Raw genomic sequence first — 23,073 nt, 5'->3', positions numbered from 1 at the left:
AAGGAAAGTGGCTGTAATAGTGGGTTAATTGTTCAGTAGAGAAAATAAACAGTGGAGTGGAGACTTGTAACTAATTTGATAAGTATGTCACACCCTCAGTGATCCAGTTGTTACCCACTGTTAATCTTATAGGACAGTTTGAATCAACACATGGAACAGATTGTGATGAAGGCACTGGCCAAGAAAAGAGTATTTGCTAACACGATGAAATAATTAGCATTCAGTAGACATCAACTATACTTCAATGTGAGAAGCTGATAATCACTTAGCTGAGCTTGGTTCAAATAAATACTTCCTTCCAGCGTTCAAAACAGTGTCAGCCCAGCCTGAGTATGTCGCCAAAGTTATACACTTGCATATCTGGTTTTCTGGTCTATGTATTCCTGTCCAGGGGCTTATCACGTATACATCTAAAATCAGAACTGTAAAAATTGTTCATCTTGAAATACAGCTGCTAATTTGAAATTAGTGAGGTCTAAAGAGTTTGGGTAAATGTTTCTTCCATCATCTCTTGACCTTCTGCAAAGAATGTACGGCCAGGAATGTACCATTCTTGGGAGAAGTACTACTTGGCACAAGTCAGAAACACACCAGGAAACCTGCTACTGTTTGAGGACAGCATTCAGCCCTGTGCTCTGGCTCTTTTTATTTTATTCATAAGATGTTGCCCTTGCAGCTGGCCACCGGTTTAGCAAGGATTGTGATTTCTGCCACTGTACCTACTGTACCATACTGCAGGATGGGCTCTCTGTAACTGCCAGCCTCAATATCTACCTGTGGAAATCGCCCTGGCCCACAAAGAATCATTAACGTCTTAGAATTACAACAGGAACTTCTAAGCAAAAAATAAGTAGGTCTTGAACAATTTCAGCTATGCAATGTCCTTAAGCTAATACTGTCACAAAATAATGAAGCCAAGATCTCATATCCATCAGAAGGTCACCCAAAGTAGCCATAAGAACATGATGACGTGGAGCAGGAATAGCATATACATTTATATATTTCATATGGTTAATTAAACCCATGGAATCATTCTGTACATGCTAAGGTTTTATTGGTATTAGAATAAAGAATTTCTTTTTTCAAAAAAATAACTGATAATTACTTCTCTCTGTGCTTCTAATCAACAGCCTTTGATGTACATCTGTTTTTTAAGTACATCTGTAACTTCCAGTCAGGAAAAGCCTTTTATGGCAAGTAGCCTTTAAGCTGCACACTGTGTTTATTTCATGTATTCTTTTTCCTTTTCTTCTCAAGGAAGCATCCACACATTGTCCTTCAACTTTATCAGTGAATATATACTTTAAAATGTTTTATGCAGGAAAAAAACTTTAGTTTTCAATTTAGTTCAGACTGGCTGTTTAAACTGATGGTGAAGATTATGGTGCTGTCTTTCTTGCAGATGTGTATCAGAACGAGAACCTAATTTGTCCACTCCATATGTATTATTAGACACCACGTTATACTGCTTCTTATATCGTGTGATGCCAAGGCGGTATCCAGCTGCCGTGTAGATGAGGGGGGAAGAGAGCCTGCTGCGGTGCTGAGAGCATCTGCAGCAATAGGCTGTCCTTACAGAGATGCTGCAGACCGTTTCCTGAGCAAATCCATGTCTTACCCCTGGGAGAGGAAAGAAAGTATTTGTGGTGGTGGTGTTCTTCAGGTCAGTGCTAGATGTAACAAAATCATGTTTTAAATACGTGTTTAAACATTGATGCATGTAAGCTCAAAATACATATACGTTATTCAGTCTTTCAAGCATGTGAAACAGCTCATGTGGGTAAATTTATTGTCAAGGGCGTATTTCAGTTTAGTAAAATAATTTCCAAATAAGCCTCTGTTCAGTTGTGCGTGGTTGCCGTGCGTGAAGCTGGCGCTGCCCCATTGTAGGTGTTCCTACACCTACAGCAGCTGGAGCTGAGCACGCGTGTGCTCCTCATCCAGCCCCCTGCGGAGCTGCCGGCTGGCCTTCAGAACCTGGGGACTCAGTCCGAGCCTTCCCGCAGGCACGATTGTGTACATCAGTGCATTAGCAGTGGTTAATACAGCCTCTCCTGCCTGCAGAGCTGCGAGAGTGGTCATTGCCAGGTGGTGGGCACTGAGCAGCAGCTGGGGCAACAATGTCCTCAGCTGCTCCAGCTGGATCCGGAAAAGGGGCATTCCCCATAACCGCGGTGATACTGGTTTCATTCTGGAAGTACGCTCCAGTCAGGCTTCTCATGGCTTTCCCTAGACATAAACTTTTATGGTGAAGGTGAATCACAAGTCCAGGCTCTATGGCACTCTCCTGATAGATCACATTTTGTTATTGGCTCATTGCAGCTTTTGTTGTAAAACTTGTTAGAGGCACACGGTTCAGTCCAGCCCAGGTCGGCATTGTTTTGGGGTTTTTTTTGTCGTACCATCAGCAGATAAGTTATCCAAACAGAATTCCTTTCAAAGTAAAAATTCTTTGTGTGAGGACTAAGCCTGTACATTCCTACGTGGAAAGCTCCTGCAAAGTCAGTTGAGTTCCGTTTGGATTTATATGTGCAGCTGCAGAAATGAAGCTAACAGAAGCATCACAAAAGTCACGACCCGGACTAACTGTGATACTCAAAATGCATATGCTCAAACTTGGGACTCTCATAAATCTATAAAGTTTTCTTATCTTTACCACAAAATAAAATTAAAGCGTGTGCTGGCTGGATGTCTTGGAAAAAGTGATGATGGTCTTAATATGGTTCAGTAAGCATTGTTATTTGTTTCAGTCAATTAAAAAAAAAATAATCTGAGGATAACAGTAAACAATACTCTAGAGTAGACCTAAAGAAAAATCTAGGTTGCTTTGTAAAATGGTCCTATTCAAACAGAACTAATTAATTTTCATTTAGTTAAATGTGAAGTTATGCTGGAGGGCTGAAGAATTATTGAACTAGGAATGGATATCTGCGGATGAGAAATGGCACCTAAAAATAGTGTTTCTCAGAAGAAAACATGAGTTCACTGCAATGTTGAGAGAAAAATTTCAAATACAAGTCTTGGCTGAGTAACTTTCGTAATAAGGAAAAAGCAAATAAAATAATTTTATCCTCTGTATGAGCAGAACTGTAACTTACAGTCTGAGACGCACATTTTATAGAAGATACTGTAAAACTGAACAGAGTGCAGATAAGAGTCACAAACTTGTTTGAGGGCTACAAAATAAGCTTTAAAGAAAGGTGCACGAAAACTGCCATATGTTTAACTTCTCGGAAAGATGATGAGCAGAGATTTATCCACAGTGCATAAAGAGAGAGGTCTGATCGAGGAGAGAAAGGCCTAATGAGGATTAATAACTAGATATTAAAATTTAAGTTATGACTTGGGCACATATTTCTGGCGGTGGAATGATTAACTGCTGGGACCATTACCAGAGGAAGTGGTGGATCCTCTGTCTCCTCTTGTCTTCAGATCTAGACCGGATGCATTTCTCCAACAAGTCATTAGCCTTAACAGCATGCGAGAGTAATGTTTGGTGGCTCGTGTTTATGTAAGAGATCGCACTAGACATTCTCTTGACCCCAATTCTCACCTGCAAGCAGTGCATCATCTTAAGTTTTAGAGACTAAAACGTGTTTTCAATCGTATTAATATAAAGTGGAAGCATTCTTAAAGAGACATGCATTATCTAATTTTCCCATCTAGATATTTATTATTGAATTTAAAGACTTGTAAAAAAGTACGCAGGTTTGAGATAATCCTGATGCAGTGAATTCCAGATAAGAACTCATGCAGCTGGCTTCAAGGCAAACAAGACACTTTAAGTTATTAAGTCTAATAATAAACTTTGAGAAATCACAGGTTATTTGGCTTGTGGTTTGTCCTTACTGTGATCCCGTGTGCCTCTGCAGTAAAATTTAATACAGGGTACATTATATCTAATGCTGCGATTACCTGCAGACTTGAATTTATTTGGAAATGTCATAGAGCATAATTTAAAGAAAGTACAGCATAAATTATTTTTTTCTTCCTGAATTTCCATTTTAAATAACCATAACTTTGAAACCACTTCATTTATTTCCTTCAAATGTGACTCCTTCACTGTGAAAATCTCCAAGCATATAAAAATCAAGGATTTTCTGCTTCTGGCTGTTTTTAATTCTATTCTGATTAACATTAAAACAAAAAAAGAAAAGAATGCCTGTCAATAACTCAATATCTGCAATACGGCAACAGACGATATTAATTATTTTACAAGCCGTTCAGTGAAACCCATTAACCATCATATTTTTAAAGGCTCATGATACCTTGAGCAAACTTATTTTTCCAGGGAACAAGAATTTCATGAGTGGTAGCACCAGTTTAGTGCCTTAAGGGGGGGGAAAGTTAGGTGGTCCCGTGGTCTGTTTATGTATTACTTTGGAGAAAGCAAAAAAGAAATACTTCTAAGCTCAGTTTATCTTAGGTCCTTGATTCTGATTTACTGATATTTCCTCCCATCCTCAGCCGGCTCATGTTCAAGCCTCAAGCGCCAGTTGGTCAAAAAAGTTTAGTTAACACTTCACAGCAATGCGGGGACATTGAAAGAGCTGCTTGGGGGGGGCGTTTGTGGGGATGGGGGTGCAAAGGTTTTTCCTGTGACAAGAATTATGCAGAGAGTCGAACCAAACATTGCTCAAACGGAAAAAAAAAAAAAAAAAACCACAAGAGGAAGCTTGAAGAAAGTTGGTTCAGTAGTTTTAAATTCATGATGGATGTTTTCACGTGGTTCAGAGTTGGAAGTGGCCCCCACAGACACTGCCTGTGGGCCAGAAACACAGACGGGCCAGGAGCCAGGGGTACAGCAAAGCTCTAGGTGCGTGGTGCGTGAAAATGGAAATAGGCTTAACAATACTTTATGAAAGAAAATAGACAATAACACAAACAGCCAATGGTCATGCAGCTTCTCGTTCTTTCATGTTCCAGGCTGAGTCTGTCAGGCAGCACGAAACAGTCAGTGTCTGATATTTTCATCTGAATAAGTCTCCTTTAAAACCAAAGAAGTTACACACTGTGTACGTGCTGGTGAACGTATGGTAGTTGTGTACCTGTTTCAGTAACAGTTTTGGGGTAGGGAATGAACAATGTTTTGCCCTGGACTGCTGAAACTCACCCTTTAGTCCAGCTGTTCCTTTCCCCGGCTCGCTCCATGGCATGTTTGCAGCAGAAAAAATAGCATCGGCCTCCTGGGAGAGCTGTGCTGCCACTTCCCACGGAGGCCGTGGACGGGCTCCGGTGCGGCGTGACAGTGTTACAGAGGGATCTCATCCTCATGCCCTTCTGCTTCCTTGCAGAACTCCTCATGCACTCCTTTCCCAAAGGTAAAAGCACAGCTTCAAATGTTGGCCCAGATCATAGTTAACAGAACCCAGTTGGGTGATTTTATGTTCCTAAATTCGTTGTGGGAAAAAAAAAAAAGTTTTCTGTGCTGCCATAGGCCATAAGCTATTTCTACAGTTGTGCCAGTGGTTTGATGATACTAGTACACAAACAAGAGCTTTAGCAAGCTAAAGTGCCATATCGGATACTGTACGTATCCATTTTTATCCATTATATATATATTTTATCCATTAATAATCCACTAATAATCCATTAATACCACTGTGCAGTATTGATTTTAATATCCTTGAAAAACTGGTGTGTGCCTGTTGGGAAACAAGTAAGATTTAGGGTGAAAAGTGCCCTTTCTCCAACTTCTGATGGTGAATAAACCTTCTGTAGCAATATGGTGTGGAATTAACTGGTTACAGCGTAAATCAAAGTGGCATGCTTATGAACATCAGGTCCTCTTAGGTAATTTTGGGAAAGTGCTTCTCTTTAAGCCAGCATGAAAGCTATTGTAATACAGTCAGGGATAAAGCCATGTAACTCAGGACATCTTTTCAATCCTGACTGGACATGGCTCAAAGGTAGCCTGGAGAAGAGGAGGCTCCGGGGAGACCTTATAGCCCCTTCCAGTACCTAAGGGGGCCTACAGGAAGGATGGGGAGGGACTGTTTATCAGGGAGTGTAGCGATAGGATGAGAGGTAATGGTTTCAAACTGAAAGAGGGGAGATTTAGATTAGATTCTAGGAAGAAATTCTTTACTGTGAGGGTGGTGAGGCAGTGGAACGGGTTGCCCAGAGAAGCTGTGGATGCCCCATCCCTGGAAGTGTTCAAGGCCAGGCTGGATGGGGCTTTGAGCAGCCTGGTCTAGTGGGAGGTGTCCCTGCCCATGGCAGGGGGTTGGAACTAGGTGATCTTTAAGGTCCCTTCCAACCCGAACCATTCTGTGATTCTATGATTCTATAACTATCTCTATAGTAGTTAATTAAACGTTCAGGGGTGTTGTCTGGCACTGCTATTCAGTAGGAGTCTTCTTACTGGGTAGTACTTTACTCCATCATTACGTGTTCAATTTAGCCTCTTTTCTTACTGAACTTCAATAGGGTTTCCCGTACACTACTTGCAGAGAGGCAGAAGTGATAAATAAAATTATCTTTGAGCTTTAAAAAAATAAAAAGAAAAAAAGAAAAAAAAATCCTGGAACAAAAGTTTTCCTCAGTTCTTGATCAGAATCCCTAAAGGGAATTAAAAAAGACAAACCTTTTAGAACTAAATAGTATGTCACAGTAGAAGAAAATCTCTAAAAAAAAAATCAACTTTCCAGTGTAATCTCTCTCTCTGTAAGAAACTCCTAATTGAACAAAATGCAATTTACAGTGTGAAATTAAACCTTGCAGGTGCAACAAATAAATGTTGTCTCAGTAGAATTTATGTTCTATTCACTATATGATGAGACAAAGATAAAATTAATTAAATTGTCTAGTAAAAGGGGAAATGGAAGAAAATTAAAGAATACCGGACAGAGGAAGTTGTAAGTCAGATCAGAGTCGAATCAAGCCTAGAGAAGTTCAAAGCCAATTAGTTCTCACCTGTAATTGTTGCATATAGAGTTAAGATATATTTACACATGCATGCATATTCCGGGCTGTGTATAAATATTTTTTATTATTTTGAATTTTGCTTTATATTGTGCTGTGAAAGGAAGGAAAACAAACCAACCCAAATCTTTCATTGGAAATATTTTGCTTGGCTCTGCTTGCAAAGCATCAGGTCTGACATGGTGTTGACTGAGATAAGAATAGTGTGCAGCTGATATTCCTATCATTTCAGTTCTGATAAACATTTTTCGGCTGCATCGAAGACCCACCAGTTTTCGCACGACTGTGACTGAAAGAAGGATGGGACCCAACATTTAAACATCTATAATACTAAATTAAACATAGGTCTTCTATCTGAGTTTTCTGAGGGTTTCTATGTTACCTTGAGTTTGCTAGTTTTCCTTTTTCCCCAGTGTGCTTTCTTTTGCTTTCTTCGCTGAGTCTGTATGTATGAGTTCCTAATTGCAATTTTTATATTATTTAATAAATAGAATCAGTTGCCTTATGTTCTAGGCAGAGTAAATGGGTATTTCTGCGAAGAAAAATTAATATTCTTTGAAATTATGGTAGTGGAAGCCACTTTTCAGTTAATATTTCACTGCCATCTACCGTACATGTTGGAAAACTGCAGTGTGGGAAATACATTGCGTTTCGGCAACGTAAGACGACTCTTTTCCCAGTGAATTTGCCCTAAAGTAGAGGAAAAATCCACTGAACTCTCAAAAGGCTGTGATATGTAAATTCCATTCTTTGTGGAGGAATCAGTATTTCTTAAACAGATGACAATGGCTGATGATACTCAGTATGGTCCAGAAGGAAAGAACATCATATTTTAATTTTGCTTAGATTTGCTTTTTATTCAGGCCAGAGGAAAAGTAGATGTGTACTTTGGGAGGAAAAGAGTACCTCCCTTTGCTTATTCCTCCCTTAAATAGTAAAACCTTTAATTTCTTAGTGGATGTGTCAAAACAAGAAAAGCTGGTGGGATTGAGATACAGAAACTTGGTATAATTTGATTATTTTATTTTTTTTAGTTGAGGAATTATTCTTTGCTTCTTCTAAATCGGCTTTCATCTCAGTAGCTAATGTCTGGTTTTATTACACAAACACCAAGTATATGAAATGTTAAGTGCTGGTTGGGTTATAATCATTTACCCGAAGTTGTGAAATTGAAAATAAAATACCAGGATTCTGGTTGCCAGGAACTGAATAAGATATCACGCAGGTTAGCTCTGCACTCCCAGTGCTTTCGCGATGATTTGTGTAGAAATTACAAAGTTTATTCAAGACAGAAAAAGTTCCCTGATTTTCATCAGTAAAGCTGACATCAAATGGGCAAGAATGTGTGAATAACATTGAACTATGCATTTTACATAGGGGAACTAATTTCCTTAGTCTATTATTATAATAGCTTTATGAATTTCAATTGGCCAGGAATACATATTGCGTTAATTATTAGTATTCTAACAAAAAGTACAAAAAAACCAGTAAGCCTGCAAAACCAAACACTTTGAAGCTGAAGAACTGACTTCATTTGTTCCTTCTTTGTATCACTTGTGATAAAGTCTGTAATTATGGTATGGGGTTTTTTTCTATTTTTATTCAGTAATTGTTCTGGAAGCTAAGTTGTTCAACATTTTTCAACCCTTGCAAACGAAGAAAGATTGATGAAATAATTCATAATTTTTCTGTGGTGTCCATCGGTACCATAATTCAGTGCTTTGAAAAAAAAAAAACAACCCACCTTTACAAATTCTGGCATTTTGGGATTCAAAATGGTGGTGTGGGCGGCTGGTGTGAGGATACCGTCCTTTCTGTTGTCATCAGAGGCAGCAGAGGGTGGCGATGCCCGCGGCGTGCGAGTTGCTACGTGACTAAGGCTCTTTGCGGCCTCTTCCTGTGGGCCGCTTGGCAGCCTTGGTTTGTAAATCAGGCTTTAGGAAGAGGTTGACCTTGTAGCAATGGGAGAATTTTTTTCTTTCATTGAGCATGTGTTTATAAGATTTCTTAGCAATTTGTGCATTTCTCTGGCAGTTTCAGTATCCAAAATTTTTAACCCGACTGAAAGCCCCAGGAGATAAATTACCTCTGGGGAATAATTTCTGGACCGAATCCTTTGTTTGCTTGGTTGTCAGGTTTTTGCAATCGCTGTTTCTGTGTAGTTTGATGTGCGCTGCAAAAGGGGAGGAGATGACGAGGCATCGGCGGGTTCGTGCAGGACAGAAGTTGTCCTGCGAGAGAGGGCTCCTCCAGAAGCTCTCATCTGCCGTCTTCCTCTTGATTGGATCTGACTGGTTAATGATCGAGGATCTCTATCGTCTTTCCGCAGCTGTCATTAGTTCCCCTGGTGCCTGCCCATCCTTCAGTGATACAACTTGAGTGTAATAACTTTTCTAACTTGCCAGTCAGAGGAGACGCTGCCCCACACGGGGTCTATGATAGAACTGCAGCTGTAGGAGAATGACATTTAGCTCCTAAAAGGACAAATGAAAGGGAAAAAAAAAGATCAAAAGATGTTTTTAGCAAGGTCTGCTATTATCCCAGGACACCATTGTGCCTTTGCTGCCAGCAGTGAAAGTTCTGCATAGGAAAATCCAGGGAAGGGAAGCAGGCAGACACCTTTGAGTCCCATTATTCAGTAGTCACCCATAGAAGAGGAAAAAGTTTTAAATAAAGAAAGGAGGACTTAACATTTTTTTTGTCTCTAAAATAACAAATTGTGTGTGAAAATGCTGAAAAGCCTGTGAAGGCATTAGACTCTGAAGTAAAGCTGCAGATAGTTGTTGCTCTTTTTTTCTATTATTAAATGTTTTAAATTTAAATCCTTGCTGCCCTCATGTGGATGTATACTGTTTTTTCTCCGTCTGCTGAAACGAGCAACGGACAGATTTAGTTAGAAGAGCAGTACATATAACAGTATCTAAACAGCAGCTGAAGGACAATTCAGGTACCGAACTGCTGCTGTCTGTCTGAGCTGAGGATCTCAAGAAACGATGCTGGGAGTCCCTCTGGATACATTTGCGGCATTGTGGTTCTTCTGGAGAACGAGGAGTGCCCTGAGTGTTAGGAATCTGCTGCCTAAACTCTGTCTGGAGAAAGCTGCCTCTGCACCTGACAGAAGGTGATGAAAGCTCCTTCTGAACCAGGTAAAGTGTATCCCAAATTGACCAGGTGGGACCATCCAGAAGGAACATGCAGTATTTCCAGACACCTTCCAGCTCAGTGTGTGAGCCAAAGCAGAGAACTGAGCACGAGTCTCTAATATACCAGCGTGCAGCTGCTGCAGGAGCAACACTGATAAAATGGTACAAAAACAGCAAAAAAAGAAGAAAAATAATCCAGCAAGAGCCAAGTTAAACAATCATTTTCCTAGCTGTTACTTTCTGGTGTACAGACAATTGCTGTGTATATATTAGCATAAATAATGGGGATTTTTTTCAGGAATTCGTGTTGGAATTGCATTTTTACCTATGTGTTATTGTACCATTTCCTATATGTTATCATACAATTAGAAGTTGTGGTACATTGTTAGCTAACTATAATGTTTCGTTGCATAGTGTATTATTGTCCATCTACCTCCCAGAACCAAGTGGGCCAAACAAATGTTTAAAGAATAGCACCCATTGGGATGGGTTCCTGAGAAAATGAGGGCTTGTTCATCGGTAATTTATAAAGCAAATAGCAAAACTGAATTTGGTAACATTGCAATAAAGGGTTTGAATGAATGGCTTTGCCAATCTTGCTTATGTAAAATAACCTGGGCAGAAATACGAGCTACCGAATGATAGATAAACTTTTAAGACTTTTATTTGCTAGATAATTGAACACCGAATCCAGCTAAGTTTCAGATCTTTCTTAGGCCCTATACGTTTCAGTGTATACACAGACTTTACAGACTATTAGACAAATTCTGTAAATTATGTTCAGAGCTGACTCTGCTAACAAAAATTGAGGAGCTCTTTTTTAGATGGTCAGATAAAAACAGCTTTTCAAGGAAAGTTAGTTAGCTAGTTAGTATGCAAGGGAAAATGCAATCAGAATAAAAATAGGAATACAGTAACCTGAACAGTGCTAGATATCCTGCTCTTTGCATGAATTATTTGTATTTGCTCCCATTGCTGTTAACACCAAAGGCTTTCAAAAACAGATTGTCTGCAGTCATAAAGATTGAGGATGAGACCTGATGTGGAGGCCTGTAACGTGGAAAGGAGAAGCAAGGCGTGCGGCTATCTGCCAGATGACAAGCAGGCGAGTTGTCACTGGGAAGGATGTAATGACGCTTAAAGAGTGGTGCTGGCTGCGGACCCCAGGCGGCTGCGCTGGACGATTTGCTCACTTGGGTTCTGTTTCTGATCAGGAAGGTTTATAGGCTAGGTGGATCAGACTTAACATCTCGGGTATTGTCATTTTCTGTCTTGTGCGGTAATGCTATAACCTGTTATTGATAGCGGTAAAGCCACTTTAGAGAGAGTCCTTCTGCTCTCCCTCGCCGTTTGCTTCAGCCAGGAATTGCCTTCTGTGTGCAACAGCAAGTTCTGGACTATAATACACTGCTGCTGAAAATCCGCTCCTTTTCAACTGCCCCAGCAAAGCCGAGGGGGCAGAGCCCTGCTGCTTCCCACGGGGAGAGGGGCTTGGGGTCAGGTTCTGCTCTCAGGAGCAGTGAGGTGGTGAGGTGGGAGACAGACCATGGAAGGCTCCTTGCCCACCGGGTTCTCCAGACCCGACCCCTGGCACCGAGTGGAGGGACCCGCTGCCATCCCGGCCCCACTCCATAGGCTCCCCTCACCCCACTGCCCTCCAGTTGGGCAACAGGGAGAGTCTGGCTCCCGGATCCTCTTTGAGGATCTACTTTCCATATCACAAACATCAGGTTCTCCAAAAGATGTCCGTAGCAAGATATTTGGAAGTTGCTTCTGTTCACTGCGCTTCTGCTGACAAAATAAGCACTGCAATTGAAATCTGAATTTAATAAAAGTTCTCATGCGTGGGGACTTCAGCAGCATACTTTGTTTGAACTCTTTAATCTTTATAGTCACGTTTTTCTTGCTAATCTCTGTTGCGTTCTAGTAGCAATATGGGAACCAGTGGTTAGCCAAGAAATACCTTTTATATTCAGTTTTCTGTTTTAAATGACAGCTGGAATTTGGGACTCTGTTAGCCTCACCAGCCATCTGGATTTTCTCTGTGTGGTTTAATATTGTCCTGAAAATAAGGAAATTTATTCTGTACAACAGGGTGCTTGGAAAAATAGTGAGCAGCCCAAGAGCTTACTAACAGGAGAGCAGGTTATCAGGTATCAATGTCTCAGTGGTACTGCTTCCGCACGGGTTGGTACTCCACGGCACAAGTAAAAGAAGATAATTTGCCTTTGGTGCACCGTGGGGCAAAAGCAGGTGTGGGGACACTGGCTTCAGAGCAGCAGAAGCACAGTAGAGGTTTGGGTTTTTTTCCCCACAATGACATGTCAAATCACTGAAATCTAGTCCAGTTCATTTCTATTTTAAGGATATCATATGGGGAGTGTGCTGGCAATTTGATTTTATGGTTGCATTACAGCCTTACTTTGTAAGGCATTGACAAATAGATATCAAGTGGTTTATGTGTTGTTTTTTCTGTGCTTTTCAGGGGGAAAAGAATAGAATCTTTCTTAAACTTAGAGTAAGCTTTTACTCTATTTGTCTGGAGGAGATCGTACAGAGTGGCACATGTGGCACTGTCTGGAGTTTATATTTCCTTTACTAATTGGTCTGTACAGTGAAAAACCTCAGAAAGTATGATCACTGAGCAAACAGAATAGCAAAACTCCACTAAAGCTCTAACCGATTCTGCTGGTCTTCTGATGAGCTGCGTTATCACTCATTTCAAATTGTTTCCCCTCCTCTACTTCTTTCTTAATAAATATTTCAAATATTCAGGTTAAAAAACCCAGAATATTTAAAGTGCGAGACAAACGGCAGAGTTCAACTGTACATTCATCCCAGTTCTGTTGCCTTACAGTACACCAACTGGGAGAATCACATAATAAAATTTTGATATGGAAATTTCTATAATTGAAACCATCTTGTTGTAATGCCACTTTGTGTCAAGTATTCCTTCCCTCTGACCTCATTAGGTGTGCCTAGTCATTAGATACCGTGTTACTAAAGCGTTTTAACTTAGAAGCTGCTTTGATTAATGATTGGTTGGACTGAGGTTTTACTGTGTAGGATTAACTAGATTTAAAAATGGCAAGATGCCATAGTAGCATTAATGCCAGACTTTAATGAGAAGCAGAAGTAAACTCCAAGGTCCCTTATGATTTTAGTATGGACTGAACTTATGTGCTCATTACCTTAATGTCCTGTCCTATTTTATATACGAGTATTCCAATAATTCCTAGAGAACAGTAGCCTAGACAGCGTATTACAAATATGTAATCTCAAGCATATAACCCTCTATTTTTAATGGGTCATAAATTTTGATAGTTTTAGAATCAGATTTATTCAGTATTATTACCAAATAGAGAAAAAAATACTTCATACTGGCTTGGGCCTTTTTAATTAAGAAAAAATATGGAAATAAGACAAAGCCAGACTGGCAAACATTTCTCCCAATTAATAATGTACTGACATTGTAGATGAAAAATGCATTTCCACATTTTTGTATTGTCTGCTACTTGAATTTCCTTTTACTGTCTTCTTAAGTTAATTTAGTTCTCCTGAAAGTTTGCAATGTTGGCACCTCTAGAGATTAATAACCTTATTTTTTTACCATTGATCACATATTTCAGTATATGGTACTGCCAAGAAAACCCAGACTGTTCTCACTCCAGACAGCGTTCGGTCGTCTCCTTAAATCCTACTAGAGTTGATAGGATTTAAGCATATACTTAAAAGGTAATGCATTGCTGAATGTGGGCCTTTATATCTAGCATTTTTTCAGTCCATGGTATCTTTGCTGAGAGAATTAAAGAGCACTGATTTATTAGTAGAGCTGACCAGGAAAAAACTTTCCCATCCCAGGAGTCCGAGATTTTTTTTTCCTGCATTGATCCTGATTTCCTGATTTTGGTTATTTTTCAGTGACCTTCCAATAACAAAAAGTGCGTAATGAAATTTTTGTTTCTGCACAGTAATATGGTGTGAGAATTAGGCACAGCGTACTAATAAGCAATAATAGCAGTTCTTCACAGAAGCGGCACTGTTTCTGCCAAAGCACGTAGGGACAACATCCAACCAAATACTTGGGCTGTAATGCCTAATTTCTCGTCGAAATCACGGATGTATTGGACTTGACTTAAATAGGATTACTCACTCAAGCAAGTTTACGCAAGGGTCTAAGGCACGTATCCAGCTTTCAGTGAGTTAGGAGTCTACGCACTTGTTTGGCGCTGAGCCCCAGGCACTTGCATAACGTTGCTTGCGTGAGTGACCCTGCCCAAAGCGAGACCTACATCAACACGGTTACTCATACCAGCAAAATCCTGCCTGTGGACAAGCGATGACAGTCAAGGATCCCGATTCCTCTTGTACCACATTGAAAACTTCTGTTTTCACTGATGCTTGAAGCTTGTTAGCCAGTATTATTACCTTCGCAGTCCCCATCGATAGTTTCTGTGCCACTGAATTTTTCGGCTGCAGTCTAATATCGCTTCCGTATTCTTTACTTTGTTGACTCTGATATTGTTTTTCCTTCTTTTAGGAAAAAGGCCAGCAAAAACAAAGGACAAGAAAAAGAAGAAAAAGAATTTGATGGAAAGGGCTCAGAAGCAGCACAGCATCTTTTTAGCAACAGATAAAACAAGCCAGTAAAGACTTGATTTTCTTTAATATATTTTTTTTGCGAAGTGCACAAAAGCTGCTATATGCTCCTGCCCATGGATGCACTACGATTCAGCTGCTTTGACAGTATTGGTGGCAAATAACTTGTGAAAAAAAAAAAAAGCCCACAAGCTTGTTTGTTTTATTTATATATTTTTTTATTTTATATTTTTCTTCTCATTTTTGACCTGAAGACTTCAAGGTCAGGAGAGCACTGAGTTGAATCAGTGGAAGTGGTGCTGAAGTGCATCAAAGATTTTGTCCCGAGTGCCTGGTCACCGCGTTGACACGGAAGGGAAGCAGGAAAGAAACCTACGTATCACCATTAGGCGGACTTGTGCATATTTAAATAAAATTTAAAAAGTGAAGTCTTGGAGGTGTAGGTACTGTTGCATTTATGGCCTTTGTTTCCTATATTTGTACATTTCAAGAGCAAATGGATACGACTTACCTACTCTAGCGTAAATGTACGTTGTTCTCGGCACCTGCTACATTGATACAGTTGTGTAATAAAACTGCTTTGAGACAATATACCACAGGAATTACTGCTTAGACTTACAGAAGCACAACAGACTCAGTGTGTACATATTACTCCGTCTACATATAAATGAACATATTTACTGTACATCTATGCATTTTTATGTATAATACTTTATACATTGTTTAAAGTTATGTCCTGTTGGTTCTAGTAATATACTTTAAAATAATCCAGTAAATGTTTACTTTTTACTATGTTTTAAGTATCTTCTCATATTTCTCAATAGTTACAAACTGGATTTTTTTTTTTCTCGTTTGTAAAGCACATTCAGATGGCTGAACTACCTTGTACTGACCCTCGCAATGGAGTGTCAGCTCTGAAGGACACTTACCAGACTAGTAAACCGCGAGTCTTTTCTGCTATTCTGTACTCCTCTCTCAGTGTACTTTTGTCTCCGAAAAAGAAGTGTAACTTTTTTAAGATGAGGCACGATGATGACAGATGTTCTGAGTGTCAGGAGAGAAATTATATGGAAATTTCTTGGTATCTAAGATTGTATATGTAGTTTTTTCAAATCTAATGCACAATGTTTTATTTCTGTTAGTCCTGATCCAGTCAGATACGGCAAACAAATACCTGAATAAGGGAAAAACAAGAACAAAACCAAAAAAGCTATCTAAGTTGAATCATTCAAAAGTATAGCAAAGCCCAGTCAGTGTCCCAGTACTGCCTGTTATTTGCAGAAGTTTGGCAAATTTAATCTGCATCTGTTTGGTTTGGGGTTTTTTTTTTTGGGATGGGTGGAGAGAATGTCCTGTGTAGGAAGTTAAAATGGCTCAGGATGTGTAATTTGGTAATTTAGCTTTCTTTGGCTTACATTCAAGGAGATTTTTTTTAATATCTGCTGGGAAAAGCCCACAATAAAATGGCTGTCATTTATGCTGTCACTTAGGGAAGTTGTTCCGGTTCTAGGACTAAAGCTTGACCTACACAAAGCAAGGAAAAGGTAAAACTGATCCTAGACCCCTACAAAACTCTTTTTTACATATAATTTAGAAAGATCCCACAAATCTCAGTTTTAGTTTTATGGGTTATATGCTTTACAAATAAGCTAGGGAAATAAAGCATCTATAAGCACAAATATATCCATATTTAGCTAGGACAAGTGTTGCTACAGAAATGTGCAGTAGTTAGGCACGTGTGAATGTTCCATGAAACCTCTTGTGGACTTCCACAAACCATGCGGTTTTCACCATCTTTCATTTAGGATATGTTCATGCTTACCTAGAGTATAATAATGTTAAGGACAGTAAGATTGTTCTGATCCTGGGCTGCTATTTTGGACATTAAATGCTCACTTCAAAAAATAAAAAAAAAAGACAATAAGAACTGTAGCTGCCTGTTTGCTTACTGGTTATCAAATTTGGCTGTAAGTGCAGTGAATGCCCTCGTACAATCCTTTTAGTAGTGATTACTAATATTGTATTAGGCATGTCATGGAAAGAGTGCTACAAAATACAATAAAATGATGTCACAAGCTTCTGAGTAAAATATTTTTGGTCCTTTTTAATTCAAATAGTGTATTCCTTTGGAATAGCATACACATAGAAGAACTGGAGAAGGTGTGTGGATGCAGATTTTCTCCCACTGGAGTGAAAAATTTGGGGATTTTTCCAAACAGATATTCAAGCACGTGTTTGAAAAAGCTCTGTGCATTAGATATACATTGATTTCTCTTATCCCAGTCATAGAATCATAGAATCATAGAATTGTTGAGGTTGGAAGGGACCTTTAAGATCATTGAGTCCAACCTTCAACCTACCCTGACAAGAGCCACTTCTAAACCATGTCCCTCAGTGCCCCATCTACCCTTTTTTTAAACACCTCCAGGGATGGTGAATCCACCACCTCCCTGGGCAGCCTATTCCAATGTTTAATAACCCTTTCAGTGAAAAAATGTCTCCTAATATCTAATCTAAACCTCCCCTGACGTAACTTGAACCCGTTTCCCCTCGTCCTATCACTTGTCACCAGGGAGAAGAGGTCAGCCCCCATCTCTCTACAACCTCCTTTCAGGTAGTTGTAGAGGGTGATAAGGTCTCCCCTCAGCCTCCTCTTTTCCAGGCTAAACAACCCCAGCTCCCTCAGTCGTTCTTCATAAGGTTTGTCATCTTCATATTCAGAGTTTCCTTCAGAGTGTAGACATAAAAAACATCCCTAAGTAACAAGTGCTACCTTGTGCTTGCTACCAAAAAACCCAAAGGTTCTTCTTCATGCTGGACATCTGTTTTTATCCTGCCTTTGCATGGTGGATCCTACAAATGTGTTCATAGCACTGAGGTTTTCGAAAGATCGTAATTCTGAGGTTGGAAAGGACCTTGAGAGATCATCTAGTCCCTATCCCTGCTTGAAACAAGGCTAACCTCAAAGGTAAATCGTATCTGCCCGAGGCGGAAGATTTCACAATCTAGTCTGTGTTTCCATGTTTGACCACCTTCACAGGGAATTTTGTTTTCCTTTCAACCAGTCACAATTTTACTGTCGCAATTTGTGTCCATTGCCCCTTGTCCCTTTGCTGTGCGCTTCTCAGAAGAATTTGGCTCGGGTCTTCTCTGTAAGCCCTGTTGAGGTAGCTGAAGACTGCCATTAGATTTCCCTTTAGCCTCGTCCAGGAAAAATACCCGCAGTGTCTTTGGCCTCTCTTCAGATGTTGTAACTCCAGCCCCGTAACTGTTTCAGTGACCTGCCACTGGACTTCCTCCATTCCCCCCTCACACCGAGTACTCACACCTGGGCACAGTACCCCACTGGTGGCCTCCTGAGTGCTGAGCAGAGGAGGTTCAACCTCTCCTGGACTACTTCTCTGTTTTGGGATTCCAGAGATGATCTTTACAATGGTGGCTTTCATCCTTCTGCTGGGATGCTTGGAGAACTGGGGATAGCTCTGGGAGAGGACTGCTGCTTCAGGATCTGCAAGCACTCTTGCTTGATGAAGTGCAGAAGAGCAGGTTTTCAAAGCCAGATATCACAAAATCAGACTGTGCCACTCTGCCTCTTATTTCCCTTAAATTTGATCAGAAGTGGGCTTGCAAAGGTCTTCTTTTCTGGTAGGCAGGCCAGCTGATGCCACTTTTTTTTCCCCTTGCAGAGCTGTCATTGCCTTTCAAATCTAACCGTGTCTCTCAAACAGTGGAAGGATTCGCAGCAATGGAGCTTCTGTCTTCACCATGTTTTTGTGCCTCTAGTTTAACCATTAGCTATTGTTTAGGAAAGATTCAAGTTAGTAGGATGAAGAACTTTCCATGCTGTAATCGTCAGTTAAAAAAAGTGTTACATTGCAACGATGTGCAAAAATTTATTTTTTGAAAGCATACATTCTTCTTTATTTTATTCACCTATCCCAGAAGAGACAGTTGCATTGCCCGACTCGGCATTTAGGATCTCTCTGTCCTCAGTATGGCTTACCTTATCCTGACCTCCTAGCATCTGTCTCTAAATTAAAAAAATCCAAAATCCCCAGAAAAGCAGGAGCAGATTTAAAGCAATTATTTTGTGGCTGGCTGGTCTTTACTGCATCTCAGCTGTTCTTGCTGGTGAGAAATTATTGTTACATGTGTCTTTTCTTATTCCTGGGGAGAAAAAAATGTTGCGTTCCACGTTATGGCAATGCAAACCTTCCATATTACAAATGTCAGTGTTAGGAAATTGTTCTCCTCTTACACCTATATGCTTAACACAAAGATGTCTATGAAAGAAAAGTGAAAACTTGGAGAACTTATATGATATGTCTCCTTTTATCAGTATGAGCTTATATTACAGAGCAAAAAATAATACAAAATATATTTTGAGTTAGCTAAAAATAAAGGAAAAATCAACTAAATGCTGGTAAAAATTGGTAAAACCTTGATTGAAAGCTTATAAATTGAGAAGAATTTTCCAGACAGATTAAGATCGAAGTTAGTGCTTCAACTTTGTTATGCTGATGAAATAAAATATAGAATAAAAATAACTGGATACTACCAGCACACGTGCCATGCTTTTTTGCATGGGTACTGAAGACTGATGCTCCCACTTACCAGAGGGTATGAGAGATTTTTGAATTGAAACTGCACATCTCTTTCCCTTCGCCAACAAAATGTACTTGTCTTTGACACTAGTTCGCTTTCACTTCTGATGGTATAAGCCAGCATAAATTCCAGTAAACTTTAGACTGTTGTTATTTTGGACTGACACCAACGAGAACAAAACGTACCCTTCTGAAAGTGTAACCCACAAACCACTGCCAGCTTTTTGTTTAGTTCTTTACCGAAAGGTCCGTGCTGAACCTGCCGTTGTTTCTTTCATGAGAAGTCTCTGTCCAGGAGTGAGGAAAGGACATTCACTTTGGGAAGTATTCGAGCAGCTGGACCTGCAGGACACCTGAGGGAAGGGCAGGCCAGTGTTTGGGGTGCAGTTCCTCTCAGGAGTGAAAAATGCTGTAAGGAAAGTATGATTAGAAAGAGCGTCCCAAGTGAGCCCAGCATTTAGCCCATCATCTAACTCCTCTACGCTTCAACTGATTATTTTTTTTAATGCAAACTAGCTCTGTTTATGTCTAATGAACATATGTCCTCAACCCCAGTGAGGTTGCATCCTTACTTAAACTGGCCAGTGGAGTATCTGTGGTCCTGCCAGCTGTGAAAGAGCTGCCCAGCCTCCTTGTTTTCAGATTGTCTCTTCAGTGACACTCATGTAATCTTGTTGGTTTTTATTGGGCAATACCAATGAAACTAATAGTTCATAGACCACAAATGAATAAACACTGAAAATGAGGCTGGTTTGTTTTTCCGCAGTCACTTCTCAAAATAGACGTTCAGCTCAAGAGAGCAAACAGCGGCAGTCAGGGAATATGTCTTGGCTTGCAACTGCATTTTAGCTTCCCTGTCAGACTTTAAGGGGGCTTTATGAGAAAGATAAGAGTTGTGTTTGGTTTTTTTGTTTTCCCTGAAGTCCTCTTTGTATCAGAAACTTCGGTGAGAGGTTACGTTAGCTTTTACTTTCCGAGTGGACTTGGAGGTGTTGGTTGCAATCTGCAGAAGTGGAGGCGCTCAGTTGCAGGGGGGCTCCTGATCTTTGCTCCAGAATTGTGTCGGTCTTTTATCTAGCTGTCGTCTAGTGATATATACACAAAAAAATCCCAGGGACATGGAGTGCGGTCACAAGATTGCTCTGTCACAGTTCAGCACTCTCCTTTTGGCCTCACGTTCCTTGTTACGCTGTGGCCTGGCTTTGGCGGGAGCAGTGAACGGCCCTTCTACCACAAATGTCTTCTAGTCTGATTATTCTCTTGGCTAGGGTGTGCGGATTCAAGCTCTAAGGCTGTTCCTCATAATTTATTTCATGATCAGATGCTTTCTCTCTAGAGATTTGGAGAGAAATTCATGGACTAAAGGTTTATACACAGATGATGAGAGGAGTAGGCAAGTATGTATCCTCTCACATCCATAATCTAAAACAGGAATAGGTAAGTATAGAGGCAAGTGTAATGACCATCCCTGATCCAATGATTGCAGATGCCGAGGGAGTGCGACATGAATGGATTGCAGATAATGGCTGATGCATTCACCTCGCATTGCCACTCCTGGAGGCAGAATATTGAACTATCGGTTTGACCTGTTAGAACCCCTTTTTAGGTTTTTATATAAAAGTATATAGTGTTTGTTGCTTGCCTTTTTTTTTTTTTTGCTTCATCATGTATTCATCATGAATTTATAAATTCAGATCAGTTCAATCCCAGTTCAACGGGATTGTTCAAAATCAAAGTCTTTGCTCAGTTCTGTTGAGACAGTTGATAAAGACAGTTGGTCACTTTGTCAGGGAAGGTACAAGGTTCTTATCTCCTAAAGGTATATTTTACTTTGAACTAAAACCATGAAGAATTTTCCAGTTTACGACAAGGTGATTGATAGTTCATAGAAGATTGGCAATAGTAAGAAGGAATATGGAAGACACATTTTCAGTCTTAATTTTGCATGCAGTTATGATAATGATGCATAAATGCTGAATGATAGCATTTTAAAAATTATATTGAGATGATCAAAATTGTATTTCTTGTCATTATAGATGAGTTGCAGCTCTACAATTAGTTGTTGAGTTGATTAGTTGAATGAAGCAATCATTTTTCATTCTTACTCTCACTTTGTTATTATTTTTGCTTCACGTGCAGCACAAGGACTTCAGGGTTTTCCTGCTCTTTCTTCCCCTTCCCTCCTGCTCCCTGGTGCTCCCTATACCATAATTCAAGGAATTCCCACGAGTTCTAAACTGCAGATTCTTTGCAGTATGTGGCTGACTTGCAGATGTTTTGGCATGTATTTCTGAGTTATGCAGCCAGACCCTGAAGAAAATCCAGATGTTACTCACAGAGAGAAAGTAGGTAGCACATGCAATCTGGAGAGTTATATTAATTCTTATGATTTCTCTGGTCAGCTTCATTTTTTGAGGTGTGATGTAAAAAGAAAGGGCAGATATATTATCTGTGAAGCCTCCAAATCCACTTCTTGGAGAAGTGAGATCTTTGACCATACTGGCAGTGAAGAATATTGGTGTGTTTTTAAGCAGAATGCTAGTGTTACTGTGCTGAATACACAGAGGAGCTGGTTTATCATAAACCCAAATTACCTTTTCCCTGTTAAAATGGTTAACTAACAGATATAAATATAGATGAAAGCTTCTTGAGCAAATACAGGTCATTTAAGGTTGATGGGCCCTTTGCTAATGATGAGGATGTGGTGTGCATTTCAGCCTGGACTATTGTATCACCAAGGCATTATTCAAGACCAGTCCATATATTTCTTAAGATCTGGAGTAGGACTTGAAACCTAGAACAGGACAACTTTGATTCCTAAGCAGAATTTCTTCTGTGGATTATATCAGGTTATACAACATAATTCCTGAAATGTGTGTTTACCTCCATCTGAGTTAGCCTTAAAAAGAGCAAACCATTCATTCTCTCCACATCAAGCATCCACATCTGGTGGGAGTGCCTTCCTACAACCTGCTTTCGCCTGCCTAATTATTCCAGCAGCAAAACTGTCCACCAGCTGTAGCCTATTTTGAATGCTACATTTGCCAAGCAGTATTCACTTTAGTTTCCGGTAGAAAATTTTATGCCATCCCTGTCCTCCATAAATGATTTGAAAGTTTTGAGAGTAGATCATGATCCGGAGTGGAGCAGTCCTCAGGCTGATTGACAGCAACAAGGTCCTTTGTGTACACGATACTGTGTGTCCTTTTTGCCTTCTTGGAAACTCATCAAGAGTGGGTTGATTAGTCAGACTGAAATGTCCAGAGAACCCTGGAGTGAGTGAGATTCTAAATTTGACCGTGGTGGTGCTAGTTTCAATGAATTTCTCACTTATAAATTATATTCAATGCTAAGCACATGTATCCTCTGCTCTGTTGATTATGTGCTATTCTAGTTCTCTTTTGTCACACTAATATGAAACTCCTCTTATGCTGATTTTTGCTATCTGCTGTTTGCAAAAATGCTTTTGCTAAGCATTCGCTGAAGAAGAGTTGCATTGAAAGTTTTGTTGATGAAAGACCTCACACAGGACCAAACTGTTTTAAACATGACACCCACACATTTTCCACATGGCATCTGCTATGCAAAGTGCACCTGGATCAGCAAATCATAGTTTAAAAACTCTCAAAATTATATAGCTGCTTCTGTATGAAATGAAGAATACAAATCCAAGTGAGGCTTAATAGAAAATCCACCTCAGTGTATATATAATCCTGACTTGTTAGAGCTTTGCTTAGCCTGGCCTAGCCTATTAATAACACTTTTGCCATCTGTTGGACATAAAACCCCAACTAAGTGTGAGC

The 23,073-nt window shown here is 39.9% G+C and overlaps 1 protein-coding gene across 2 annotated transcripts in view; it reads left to right on the top strand.

Moving 5' to 3' along the window:
- The window catches only part of RSPO2 (R-spondin 2), a 108,921-nt gene extending 92,188 nt beyond the window's left edge, over positions 1–16,733 (top strand). For both annotated transcript variants that reach the window (XM_063327403.1, XM_063327402.1), the window contains exon 6: positions 14,608–16,733. In XM_063327403.1, the coding sequence (XP_063183473.1) occupies positions 14,608–14,717 (110 nt within the window). In that variant the 3' untranslated portion in view covers positions 14,718–16,733. The remainder of the gene's footprint in view (positions 1–14,607) is intronic.
- Positions 16,734–23,073: the final 6,340 nt, after the last annotated feature.

This window comes from Chroicocephalus ridibundus, chromosome 2 (genome assembly GCF_963924245.1).
Source record: "Chroicocephalus ridibundus chromosome 2, bChrRid1.1, whole genome shotgun sequence".
Classification (NCBI taxonomy): domain Eukaryota; kingdom Metazoa; phylum Chordata; class Aves; order Charadriiformes; family Laridae; genus Chroicocephalus; species Chroicocephalus ridibundus.
This window is presented reverse-complemented; position numbering and strand designations above follow the sequence as displayed.